Source organism: Tenrec ecaudatus, chromosome 15 (assembly GCF_050624435.1).
Source record: "Tenrec ecaudatus isolate mTenEca1 chromosome 15, mTenEca1.hap1, whole genome shotgun sequence".
Lineage (NCBI taxonomy): Eukaryota > Metazoa > Chordata > Mammalia > Afrosoricida > Tenrecidae > Tenrec > Tenrec ecaudatus.
Genome location: NC_134544.1, coordinates 19,897,459 through 19,911,783, shown reverse-complemented (window position 1 = coordinate 19,911,783; position 14,325 = coordinate 19,897,459). Strand labels below are relative to the sequence as shown.

At 46.3% G+C, this 14,325-nt stretch overlaps 1 protein-coding gene across 1 annotated transcript in view; it reads right to left on the bottom strand.

Annotated features, from left to right (window-relative positions):
* Positions 1–3,030, bottom strand: part of TXNL1 (thioredoxin like 1) — a 29,395-nt gene extending 26,365 nt beyond the window's left edge. Inside the window, exon 1 of the mRNA XM_075532931.1 lies at positions 2,740–3,030. Coding sequence (XP_075389046.1) covers positions 2,740–2,837 — 98 coding nt within the window. The 5' untranslated portion in view covers positions 2,838–3,030. The remainder of the gene's footprint in view (positions 1–2,739) is intronic.
* Between the last annotated feature and the right edge of the window lie 11,295 nt (positions 3,031–14,325).

Below are 14,325 nucleotides of genomic sequence, written 5' to 3'. Positions count from 1 at the left end.
CCTATGATATAAGGCCCCGAAAAGGATTTGGACATAATTGCTCCACTGTTGTACACAGGAGCACCCACTATGGAGAGGGATGCCGGTGTTAAGAGCTACTTCAGACCTGACCCATGCAGCTCATTTGTGGCCTTTACAATAAAACTGTACTAGTTAAATCCAGTGCCTTCCATGAGTCCTGTGAGTCATTTTATACTGTGGTAGTTACCTAATTTCAGATCAATTTGAAGATACATGAAAGTATAGGGGTGGAGTCCAACCTGTCAATCCTCAATCAGGTCACAGCCTGATGGTGTCTCTTGTGGGCATAGCCTTCATATAGGGAGCGTCCTGGAAACCCTGTCCACCTCTCTGACCTACACCTTCCTGCTGGCTGACCCTGATTGTGGCCAGAGCCATGGCCACTGACTCCACAGGACTTTGTATGCCCAGCCTGTGATGTTCCTGCATTCTGCATCATTGCCTGTGGCTGTGTGAGTCTGAAGAGGGACTTTGGGATTTGAGTTTGACTGGGCTGAGATGTTTTTTCAATATGTAATTACTTTTTGATATAAAGCTCTTTCTTACACACGAGTGTCCCTGGATTTGTTTCTCTAGTTAACTGGGCTTAACACATATATCATCAAACTCAAGGTAGTGGAAGCCTGAACAGGTCCATAGTGAGAGCAAATGAAACCCCTGAGCTTACAGGCAGCTTGTATCCTGAAGGAGTAGGAAACCCCCCAGATTTGTAGTCAGCACGTCAGAAGTGAGATAAACTCTGGGAACTCCCAAAGTAATGGCTGGCATTCAAAAGGGGTACTGGGAAAAGTAAATTTATAGCCAGCAGGTGAGATGTCATAGGAACTCCCAGGAGTGTTTTTAAATGGAAAATTCCTATAACTGCAAACCCTTTGCTTATGTGATATAAGATTTTATACAACTTTCATCCCATCAAACTGTGTTTTCAAAAATAACATGGCTCTTTACCCTTCCCATCTGCAGTTATGTTTATGCTTTAAAGACAAATCACTCAAGAAAGTTGCTTCCATAAGTAACCATGTTCCCCCCACTTTCCTTTCTTAAATCAAAGTATTTCCTACCCTACCACCCTCTCCTTTGCTAAGAAAAAGAGCATGAGTACCATTTAGGGGCACAATTGTAAAGGCTCCAGTTAACTAAAATTGGGAAAATGAACTAAAAGTGAGACTCCTTAGCAAAATCATCTCTTCCCTTTTCACTTTGGCTTAGGCACATAATTGGCTCAGGTATTCCCCTCTATGGAGTATATATTTACAAATAAAACCTCGTGCCATGAAGTGGTGTCCAACTTATAAGGACCCTGAAGGACAGAGCAGACCTGCCTTACTGGGTGTCCAAGGCTGGAATTTCCACAGAAGCAGATGGTCACTTCTTTCCCCCAAGGAACTGGCTGCTAAGTTCAAGCTGCCAACCTTTCAGTTCACACCAAGTGTTGACTCACCGCACCACTATCAGAGAGCTGGACACATCACAATCGAATCATTCCTACTCAAAGCAACCCTACACATGCTTTCCACGATTGCAATCTTTTTTGACACAGACCGCCTCCTCTTCGTCACTCAGAGCAGCTGGCCAGTTTGAACTGCCTCCCTTGCGGTCAGCACTCCAATGCTTACCTGATTGTGCCACCTGGGCCCCTTCAAGACATTACAAAACTGCTAAAGCTGGACAGTCAGACACAGGTAAAAGGTGTGGCCGGCATCTAACCAAAGAAAAGAGTGAGCAAGCAGAGAAAAAGGAACCTCAGTGTTCTCTGAACCCCGGATTCCTGGCTAAGAACTTCTTAGACCCAGGTGAAGACTGACACCAAGACACAAGGTGATCACCAAGGAGCCGCAGGCCCACAGATGTTGACAGGAGTCAGGGGCCTTCCCTGCAAGAAGTCAGACGGAGGAAATCCTTTCCCTAAAGCTGGCACCCTGAACTTGGCCTTCTTCTAAACTGGGAGAGAATGCATGTCTGTCTGTTAACGCCATCGACATGAGTGTTCTGTTAGAGGCGTACCATATAACTAAGGCAGACCCTGCCCACATCACCTTGACTGGGATGCATTAACTGCGTCTCCGACCAACCACAATTAGGTGAGTAGGGCAGTCCCATCTTAAGCGCCCGAAGGCTTCACAGAACTGATACACGAAATCACCGAGGTTGGTAAATTATGCATCTGGATGCCTGAGGAGCGCTGTTGCGCAATGGTTAAAGCTCCAACAGGTCGGCGATTCCACCCCACCGGTCACTCCAGGGGAAAGGGATGAGGCCGTTTGCACAGCCTTGGAAACCCGGTTTAGCGGTTCCACCCTGCGATCGGGTCGCTTTGAGTCGGAAATCAACTCCAAGGCAGGGGGTTTGGTTTGGGGTTTTCAGATGCAAGTGACAGCGAGCTCCCGGAAAAGCAGGGGCCTGACCGGATTAAGGGCGGCAAGGGAGAGTCTCTCAGGAAAGCACGGGGCGGGCCATCCCCCTGGGCAGAGCTCATCCGAGAATTCAGAGGGGACAAGCCGTGATCTCGGGCTAGAGATTGCGGCCGGCCAGGGACCCCTTAGTGCAAGAATTGGGGCGCTCATAGCGGAGATCCAACCCAGGGATCAGGGTACCGGGCTGCGGCCAGCCCGGACATTCCGGATGGGAGGAACCCCGCGAATAGGCGGGAGTGAAAGGAAACCGCGAACACACAGACAGACGGGCGGGCGGAACCACGGGGCTCGCGCCGGGCCTCACCCTCTCATCGTGAACTTGACCACCGCGAGTCTGGAGCCCGCGCCGCTCAGCTCCGGCTGAAAATCCGGGTCGCTCCCCACCGGCTTCACTCCCACCATCCTCACAGAAAGGCTGTCAGGGCAGGCGCGACGCCGCCGACTTCGAAACCGAAGGGGCAAAGATCCGGGAGAGCAAGGAGCGGACTCGAGGAGGCCGAGGCCTGGACTGAAGAGCGGCGACCGCGGCCTCTGCTCCCGGGGCTCTCAGTGCCTAGTCACGCCAGGGAGAGGAGCGGCCGAGGGGGCGGGAACCGGAGCAAGAAGGGGCGAGGCCAGGGCAGGGACGGCGTGCGGCACCCAGCAGCCACCGCGCGGCGGGGCCGACCGGGCGTGCGCGCCCTGACGTCATTTCCGCGCCGTCCGTTTCGGCCTCCGCCGTCCAATCCTAAAACGCGAGCCTTGGCCCCACCCTCTTCTGCAGAGCCTCCCGGCGCCGTGAGCGGCGCAAGCGCACGGGAGAAGACGGCGAGCGCATGGGCAGATTGCGGCCTCAAAAGTTGCATTCTTCTTCCACCTTCCCCGCGCTTGCGGGTGTATGTCTCGTTCTTTGGAATAGGGAGCCCTCCCATTTTCAAGCTCCAGCTTACTGCTTAAGATGTTCTCGACTTCTCCGGCCTTCCCCGACATGCTTTGAGCATAATCCTTTATGAGCCGAAATGCGGTTAGGTGACAAGACGTCCCGATTTTTAACAATTTTGTCCGGCGGCGTTTTAAAAAACTATTTGGCCAGGATATGAGTTTTATCAGTGGTGTCCCTCTGGTGTCCCGCTTTACCAATGTTAAAATCTGGTCACCTAATTTCTCACTTCATATGGGTGCTTTCCATGCAATCACTCAGTAAATACTGTGCACTTGAAAGACATACAATGATGAAGACACCCTCCCTACCTTTAGGAGGCTCACGGTATAATGACAAACCCAAACAATAGTCACAGTAAGAAACACATGGGTGGAGGTGGATGGGAGAGGCAAGAAAATGTGCTAAATGTGACTGGTACCAAATTCCATGAGTCAATTCCAACTCGTAGCGACCCTACATATTCTGAGACTAAAGCTTTAAGGGACCTGACACCCTCTTCTTTCTCCCAGCAAGCAGCTGGCGGGTTGGAGCTTGTGATTAGCAGCCCAATGTGTAGGAACCAGCTCCGTCGCCCAGGGCTCCTTAGATGTGACCACTGAATTAAATTCAAAGCCAATTAAAATTAGCCATATGGTAAGAGATAACCGGTATAGGAGGCAAAAGGGCCAGTCAAACCAAGCCCACTGCCTTGATTTAGATTCCGACTCCTATGGAGTAAGTGCGCAATGAAGGGTTGAGAGAGTTGACATTCAGCCGTTTCGGTTGTTGGAAACCACCAGGCACTTGGAAGAGAAGGCTTTCTGCTCTAGTGAAGAGTTACAATCTCAGAAACCCATAGGGGCAGTTCTCCTGGTCCCATGGGGTTACTATGTGTCAGAATCCACAGGATGGCAGTGAGTTTCCTTTGGTTTTGAGTGCCTTGCAAGGTAGAAGACAGTTACTGAGTCTGCTCTGTGTAGCACAACACAGCATTGTCCAGCCCTGGTCATTTTCACAGTAGTGATATGTGGAGTGCAATTGTGACTGCTGTCAATCCTCTCATTGATGGATTTCCCCCATGCTGGGTGACCATCACACAAGATACCCTTTCCTGATGGACACAGTAGGCACAAATGTTGGAAAGCCCCATACCTCTGCCCAGTAAGTGCTCAGAGACTCTAGCTCCCTGGGTCAGCAAAGCTAACTCCCCCTACAAGGCACCCCACTCCAGAAGCAAGCCTCCTGCCTGAAAGTACTCAGATTTCTCAGGCCATGGGACAGAAAGCAAAGCCCACTGCTCTACCTCATGCCCACCTCTTGCTTCAGCTGTGCCACAACTTTCTGTCTTCTGGATCGAGGACATTCAGCTGAGGAAGTCCTGTTCCACTCCTGACTCTTGTTTCTTATTTGTCCTAAGAAAGGACCTTTTGTCCTTTAGCAGCGCAAGGAGTAAGCTGTCAAGGGTCAACTCTCTCATGCCATCAAGGGGCACTTGCTCGCTAGGAATCGAAATCCAATTCATGGCAGTGGGTTTGGTTTGGTTGTTCCTTTTGTCCCTTTCTGCGTTTGGAGGCTACTCATTTTAAGCTTAACTGAATGGCAAAACTGACCAATCCCCAAGCCAAGATTCTATACACCTTATTTGCATGGCCCTACCCTTCATAAAAGTGCCATGAACCTTGTTCACTAAGTTGCACAAGCGTATTAAGGCCATTAGAAGAACAATGCTTGGTGTCAGATACAGGATAGTCAAGGAAAGTGACATCTTGCTTTATAAAGCTTTTAAGAGGTCTCTTTTGGCAGGTTTGCCCAGTGCAATATGTCATTTGGTCTCTTTAATTTTTAAAAAAGATTTCCCCATTAAAAATAGTCTTTTATCCATCTATTCTGTCATCTAATGAAATCAGAATCACTTGGATGAATGATAGCCAATGTGCATTGTCTATAGAATTTCCTGCATACCGTGCCCAATTCAATCTTTGCTTTGCCTTGTCTTACCATATGCATAGTCTGCTGGACCCTAACACATTTTGCCCACTCCCCTTAGTAAGTTGGAGCCCACGGGAGATCTATCCCAAAAAGAAAAAAGAATTGTCCTTCAAAACAAACACAACAATTTTATTGTGAACTAGATGAAAGTTTACAGAGCAGATCGTCAGTTTTACATTCAATAATTCACACGCATTTTGGCTTCATCTCATTCTTTGCAAGCCCCTCAATGTAACACCATTCATCCCACCTCCTTTCTGTGTTTCCGGCCTCCATTCATTCCTTTCTTCTAACCATTTGCTCCTGACCTTTCCTCCTGAGTGTCATCTGGTATGCCAGGCACTCATCTACCTTCCTAGTCTGAAAACATACCCTCAATTCCTCTAACCTGTAGGCCAATACCTTAACGGACTGATGTTTAGGAGATATGGTCATTTGGGGAATAGAGGCAGGATGGGGAGGCATCAGAATTCTGGGTTTACTATTGCATAATCAATGTCTGGACACTACCTTCAGGCCTTTCCTGGTCCCTCTAGCTGGCCTTTGCCAGCCAGGTACAGCCACCTTCCAGAACAACCTGCTTTTCAAAAGCTTGGCGTGTTTGCATCTTTGTGATCTAAACTCTTCATTCTGCAGTATTTGAAAATTTTGGTCTGGCGACAGTATCATCATCAGTAAGGACTCTTAGAAGCAGTAATCCAATGTATCCAAGAAGTATGTACTGAGCACAGGCAAGAGATTCCACTTGAGCTCATTTAAACAGAAAGGAATTTTTATGTAGGACAGTGGATAGGTGCTGGTTGGAAGAGGAGCCAAGGCTGCATGATTCACCAAACTAAAAACAACCCAAAAAACAACTCATCTCCGTCTAGTTGATTCTGATTCAATGCCCCTATAGGATAGGTTGAACTGCCCCTGTGGGTTTCCAAAGCTATAAATCTTTACAAGAGTAGAAAACCCCAACTTTTTCCTGCATAAAGTACTGACTTTGTGATTAGCAACAGGACACATATAGCCCACTACACCACCAGGGCTCCTTTGATGGCAGAGTATGAAGAAACAATAGAAATCTAAAGGGAAAGCACACCCTCCTTCACTAAAAAGAGGAATCCTAGTGGCACAGTGGTTAAAGCAATTAAAGTGGTATGTTAACCAAAAAGTCAGAGGTTATAATCAACCTGTCATTCAGTAGGAGAAAGATGTGGCAGTGAGCTTCCATAAAGATCTTTAGCCTTGGAGACCCTCTGAGGCAGTTCTATGCTGTCCTATAGGGTCATTGTGACTTGGAATCCCATGGGGACCAGTGGACTATGATACACAATGGGATATGATACAATACTAAAGAGTAAGGATGAATCTGAAAAACACCTCACAACATGGATGGGTCTGGAGGACACTGTGTTAGTCCAGATCGGCTAGAGAAACAGGTTCATTGATACTCATGTGTGTGTAAGAGAAAACTTTGTATCAAAGAACAATTGTATACTGAGAAAACATTCCAGCCAGTCCAAATCAAGCCCACAAGTCTGGTATTAGTCCATAGGTCTGATACTAGTCCATATATCTCTCTTCAGACTCACACAGCCGCAAGCAATGATGCAGAATACATGAAGATCACAGGCCAGTGGATGACGTCTTGTGGATTCAAGGGTGGTGGAAGCATCACAAAGCAGGCACAGGTCTCCGTGTAGCAGAGAAGGGAGTATGGCCCATCTCCAGGGAGAAAAGGAGGAAGTTCCCAGAGTCTTCATGAGGAGGGCCCACCCAAAGGAGGTATCATCAGCCTATGGCCTGATTGACAGGCTAGGCTCCACCCTACACTTATCAAGTTGACATGAGAATGATGTAACTAGCACAGACATCATGCTGAGTGAAATCAGTCAAACAGAAAAGGACAAATACTGTATGAGGTCACTATTATACAAAGAGTAGGTTTCAAGGAAAAGAACCATCTTTAGTGGTTGTAAAGAGGTGAGAGGGGCAGGAGGGGGTGGGTCAGTGGTTCGAAGGTTCCTTAAGGCTAACAGGTGAGGAGGAAGGAAATATACAATAAGGAGAGAGGAAAAGCTGGAGCCAAAGGAAGACACGCAGAATTTTGCAAGAGCTAAAGGCAATCGAGACAAACACAGTTAGATACACAATCCTGGAATAACGGTGATCTTCAAGTAGTTGTTTGGGTTGACATGCTGGATGAACAGGTGGTAGAGGGGGAGTGGGAGGATAGCCCCAGATATATGTAGATTTGAGAGAGAATATTTGTATATGCATATTTATGCTGGCTGCAAATATATGTATGAAATGTAAGGGAGCATACAGAAAGCTAAGTTAAGAAAATATCTTAGATTTAGGCAAACATTTCAAGAGAATGAGTTTCTGGGCCTAGGGTCCCAGGGCCCCAGTTTCAGGAACACTCGGGCCTACTGTCATGATATCGTCCCCAAACTCAATGTCCTACTTTGGTGAGTAGCAAGTGAGAACTTGCAAGCTTGTGGGCAGTCATCCAAGTTACAACTGTTGGTTTCTCCCTTTTATTTTAAATTTAAATTTTATTTTGTTGGGGGCTCTTTCAGCCCTTATCACAATCCATACATATATCCATTTTGCCAAACACATCTGTGCATATGCTGTCATCATTAAAAAAATCATTTTATTAGGGGCTCATACAACTCCTATCACAATCCATACATACATCAATTGTGTACAGCACATTTGTACATTCGTTGGCCTCATCATTCTCAAAACATTTTCTCTCCACCCAAGCCCCTGGCATCAGGTCCTCCCTCATTTTTCCCCTCCCTCCCTAATCCCCCTCCCTCATGAACTCTTGATAATTTATAAATTATTATTTTGTCATGTCTTGTTCTGTGGTTTCTCCCTTTTTAGAGGAAAAAATAGTGATGAAACTCAAAAGACACCTGGAAACAAGAAGAGCAGAGGCCAGGCTGAGGGCAGGGCCAGAGAGAGGTCTGTCTGTGGATACAGCTAATACGAAGCTGTCCTGATCAAAGAATTGCATCCTGAGTATTCCTGAACCCAAACCATAATCCATTGTTTCCCAAATAAGCCCTGTAATTATAAATATTGTCTGTGACTACTGTGTGGGCACTGAAATGTTACTGAACTAAGCAGAGAAGTAAAAAGCGCAGTGGAAGGAATAGTTGGTGTCAGAATTGGTAAAATGGTTGGAAGGTGGTGGCCTATCTGATCTCTCATAGGAATTAGCTTTGGGCTACTGATGGTCTCCTTTCCCCTTGTGAAGTTAGAAAAGGCCTCTTCCACACCATTTTTTATCCAGGGAGCCCTGGTATGCAGTGGCAATGTAATGGGCTACTAACCTTAGGGTCAGTAGTTCAAAACCACCAGACACTCCTCTGAAGAAAGACAGGGTTTTCTACTCCCGTTAAGAATTAGTCTCGGAAGCTCACAGGGGCAATCCTACCCTGTCCTACAGGGCTGCTGTGAATGGGCATCGCCCTGCTGACAGTGAGTCTGGGGTTTGGCTCTTTATGTTTTCACATAATACCATGCCGTAAAGAGAGCTCTTTCTGCTGCTGGTGTTGCAGTGGATAGATCTTACTAGGAAGAACAGATCACCCTGCTTGCCACAGCCCCCCCCCCCCCAAACTCCCAATTCAGTGACCCTGTACCCTGGAGGGCAGAGGAGAACTGCCCTATAGGTTTCTATGGCTATGATCTCTATAGGGGCAGACTGCCACAGCTTCCTCCTGTGAAGTGGCTGATGGGCTTGAACCACTGTGCCGTAAAAGCTCCTTCTGGAAGGACAAACAGGGAAAGATGAGACAAAGGTCTTAGCAGAGGCTTTCACAGTATTCAAAGCCCTACCTCAGGCATAAGGAGCTCTGAGGACAAGAGGGCCGGCTGCTAACAGAAAGGTTAGTGGCTGGGACCCTCCCAGAGGCGTGGTGGGAGAAAGATCTGGGCATTGGCTCCCATACAAATTAGATTAGGAAAGCCTGGGGCAGTTCAGTTCCACTGTGTCACATGGGTTGCCCTGAGTCAGAACCCAGTGGCTGGCCAGTAACATCATCATCATCACAGATACCCTCCCCCAACCCCAGGATGGAATCAAACACACAGATCCTCATCAGTTAGTCTATTCCGGAGCATCCGAATACCGCCAGTACACCCGAGGGCCAGGGATTGAAGAAATACAGTAATAAGAAAATACGTGGTTGTTGATTTCTGTGCAGTAAGGAAGTGGTTATCTGCAAGATGCTAAAAACTGAGTACTTCCCTCCAACATCATTCAGTCTTACAACTGCAAGGGAAGAGGAGGATCAGGCACTGCCACCAGTACAACTGCTTTTCACTCTGCGATGTGATGGTCATGTGTTATCTCCACAACGGGTGAGCAACTTGACCATGAGAACAAGGTCCTTACGAGTTTTGCATGCCCATCTGTTAACAATGGGCCCAACCCTAATGGATGCTGAAATGTTGCCACAATGACTCTTCTCATTGTGAAGAATTAAAGTTTAGGAACAAAAAACATATTTCATGAAGGTGCAAGTTAAGGCAAATACTACTCAGTACTGCGTGTTCCCTCACTGCAGGTTACGGTGGCAGGCATCAAATAAATCTAACCATAAATATTTCAGCCTGCACTTCTAGAAAGTTTCTTTAACTACAAAGCAAAATAAAACAAATCAATCCCCAAATACCAGTAGCACACTTAAGATGTTAATTATATCTTTTATGTAATTAACAATCCAGTGTTCATATTTTTCCATCATTCTAATTTACTGATTTGAATCAATATGAAAGCATGCGCAGTTACATAATCTCCTGTCACAGAGCAAAGGGGTGGAGTCTAGCCTGTCAATTGGGTTGCAGCTTGATGACCTCAGTTGGAGACACAAAGATAAATAGCTCACCGGAGGCCAGACCCTCTATCTCTCCTTTCCCTTTCCTGATGTTGAGACACTCAGAGTGCTGACGGAGATGTGCGGAGATGCGCGCAGCATGGAAATGCTTCCACTGCAACTGGATCCACAAGACCTTTAACCCACTGGCCTATCATCTTCCTACATTCAGCATCATTGCACGTGCTGAGTGAGTCTAAAGAGGAATTTATGAACTAGTATCAGACATATGGGCTAATATCGAACTGATGGACTTGACCTGGACTGGGTTGAGTTGTTTTCTCAATATAGAGTTGCTTTTTGATTTAAAGCTCTTTCTTATACACATATGAGTGGCTATGGATTTGTTTCTCAAGTCAACCCAGACCGACACAAAGTATATTCATTGTATTGGCTGATACATTTTCTAAGTCACTCTTTTTACAGCATAAACTTTATTAATCTTTATTTCTTTCCTCCAACTACTGTTGACTCTGCAACACAAAAAGACACCGGCCAAACTCGGACAAAGAGCCACTTTCTAGCTGAGAATCAGTCCCATTCCAATGCATGCTTATGATTATGCTTCAGAAAACTGATACATAATCATACTCCCCACAATGTATTTGCCTTGGTGACTTTAGTCCTGGCTTGCCTCCTTGCTTGATCAGTCAAAACAAAATCCTCCTTCATTTGACCTTGTCACTGCCTTTGTTTCATAAACAGTACCAAGCAAGACCTCGGTTGGTAACAGAATTATCAAAGCACCGGGTACTGTAGGTTAAGGGGGAGAAAAGACTCCAATTTAAATATATTTTATAGAGATCCATTGATTAGATCTTAAATAGGACAAAAACAAGATGATAAAGACGAATCACAGACGGAAAGACAATGATGGCGATAGTAGTATGCAAAGGATTCACAGCTACGTGGCTAAAGAAAGGTGTCTTAAAATCAGGATTGGTGGCAGATGAGATCATCAGTTGCAGGTGGGACTAGTGAAGCAGGTGTGACCATGGATCTATACACTGTTGTACACTAGAAATGATTACAAAATTGTTTCAGGGCCCCAGACTACCTTGGCTGGGGGGTACTTCATGACCATTTAGCCCTTGTACCCCAACTTCCATCAAAGAACTCAATGGAGACTGAATCTGTGGGCAGACTCCAAGTGGATTTAGGACCCCCACTCTGAACCATAGCTTCCCACAAACATAGCTGAGAACTAAAACTCTAATACATCACTTCCTCTGATTATGAATTTTATTAAAAATTCTTATCATATTGGGTTGGTGTACTTTTTTTCTGCATAGACTAGTTGACAGCTCCTTTAAATCGTCGCTTGTTTAGACAAGCTTTTAAGATCTCAGACACTATTCTTAAAAAAGGTTTTATTGGTATATAATTCATATAAAATACAATAGTTGAATCACACCAAGAAGAGTTGTATAATCATCACAATCAGTTTTAGAACTTTTTCATCATTCTTGTACTCATTTTTATTAGTTCCCCACTTCCCCACAACCTCCCCAAAGAACCACTAATCAGCTAGACTCGATAGATTTATCCTGAATTTTATAGAGAGGAAAACATTTAAAAACAAAACCTAACAACAACAAAGTAAAACTGAGAACCCCAATCAAAAAGAAAGCAGAAAATATTAAAAACCAGAACAGATTTACAATGGGTCAAACTGGAGAACAAATGACAAGGTGTTAAATTTTACCCTAACTGCATCTGTCATAACCCACTTTCCAGTGCACTCTGCAGGACAGCAAGGCTCTTCACAGCCCTGGTTCAAGGTCAGAGTGAATTCACCAGAGGCTTAATACAAGGGTATTTCCAATTCACTTTTTTTAAAAACCAGAAACAATTAAAAAATGGGTCAAAAGGAAGAACAAATGATACATGTTTTAACCTAACTATACCTGCCATAATCGATGTTACAAAGCTCTCTGTCTGATACGAGGTTATTCACATCCCTCAACTATGATCAGAGGGAATTCTCCGGAGGCTAATCCATATGTGGACCCTGCGAATTAATTTTGGGCTTCCAGTATCATCCATAGTCTTCTGCAAACAGACATTCACAATTTAAGCTTGATACTATTTCCTCCTTCAGATTTCGGTTTTATTATTTGCAATCCTTGGATCACACAGGGAGTGTGCTTTTTCCATGTGGAGTTAGTTGACACCTCACTTAGATGGTGGCTCGTTTGAAGAGAAGCCTTTAAGATTCAAGATGCTATTCCTGATAGCCAGGCACCATCTAGTTTCTTCACTACACTTTGCAGACACATCTTCAGTGATCTTCATGAGGGGGAACATCTACAGGGTCATGTCGTTAGAACTAATTGTTCTAGAGTGTAGCTACAATTAAGTGCAAGCCCCAAATCCAATCCTGTATCTCTGGTTCACCTTAGAGACATCATTGCCAGATGCTATTCTTTTTGAAAGCTGGGCACCATGTGATTTTTTCACCTTGCTTTGCTATAGCACCTAAATAGTCAATGATCACCTCATGAGGGTAAGTACAGAGTATGCTGATTTCCAGGTGGCCACTTGACTTCCCTCCTCAACAGTACAGTTTGGTTTTTCTACTTGCTGTGGCATCTCAGCTAGTGCTTATGAATAAACAGAAGCTGCAGTGCAGTGCTTGGATACTGGTGGGATTTGCAATGTGCTGGGTTAAGGCACTGAAGTGGCCAGGAAAGAGAAGGAGACGTTTGCCATTAGTAGGTACAGCAAATTGTTGACAAGAGTTCTTTGACCAAGCCAATTAGGACAGAAACTATCCTACCTGAAGGGGTACATTTTACACTGGTCTGGTTCCCTAATTCTGCTCCAGACTCAAGTGGCTCAACAGATTTTGCTAGTTAAGGTGTGGCTGGAAAACCAGCAGGAACAGCCACTGGCATTGCCTGGGGCTCTGTTACAAACCCTGATTCTCAGACCTCACCCCAGACCTACTGAAGCAGAAACTTTATCTTAACAAGATCTCCAGTAACTTTTGAGAGCTGAAATAGGACTTTCCTTGACCTATAAAAGCTATGTGGGCAAACCACCCTGAGTCATAGCGACTGCAAGCAGCGAAAACCGCCCTATAAGGTCGTCTAAGCTGAACTCTATGTGAGCAGATTGCCTGACTTCTCTCCTGCTCAGTGGTTGGGTGGATGCCTGGCTGGTGGTGGGTAGTCAGTCTACAAAGAGAGGGAAAGCCCCATAGAATGACTGTCTTTTTTTGTGTGTGTGTTTATTATCATTTTATTGGGAGCTCTTAAAGATAACATTCCATAGTTCAATCACATCAAGCTGTAATGTACAATTGCTACCACAGCCAGTTTCAAAACATTTTCTTACTTCTTGAACTCCCTGATATCAGCTCCCCTTTCTCCTCTCCCTCGCCCAGCCCACCAGGAACCCCTACTTAATTAGTTAGTGACAGCGCGGGCCATTTGTCACCAGCAATGACAGCACAGTTTTCCCTCTGGGCTATCATTTCTTCATTCAGCCAGCAAGTATTTCGTAAGTAAAGAACGTTGACGGAGCTTGGCCAACGTCTTAGACATCCATCAGCTTGGGGCTGCTTTGAAAATGGGGAAACTGAGAAGAGAGCGAAGAGAAGCAACTCGCCCCAGAGACACCATCGGCGAGCAGTGGAGGGACACGGATTTGAACCTACACCCTTGAAGGCGGAGCTCACACGGAGGCTGTTCCCGTCTCCGCTCTCCTGAGAGCTGCACCGGGTCAGGTCCGTCCAGCAATAGTCGGCGGGCGAGTTCTTCGGGCGACAGCCAGGGTGAGAGGTCAACCGAATCCACCCTCCAGACTTCCCAGGCTCCAGGACGCAGCCGTAGCGCCAGAAAAGGCGCGCGGCCGGGAAAGCCTCGTCTTACCGTCCCGTCCTTGGCCGCACGTCGGGTCTCCCAGCTGGGGCGCAGGACACGCGAGCCCAGAGCCGACTGCCCACAGCCAAGATGGCCGCCCCGCTCCCCGCCCCCGGTCGCCATGGCAACCAGGCCGGCGGCGTCGCGGCCGGCGTAGGCGGGGTCTTGGGAATCCGTGAGCAGTTCCCGCCCCCTCCTTTTTTGCGACACTTGCAGCGAAAGTCACGGCAGTTGAGGCTGGTGTCAGCTGA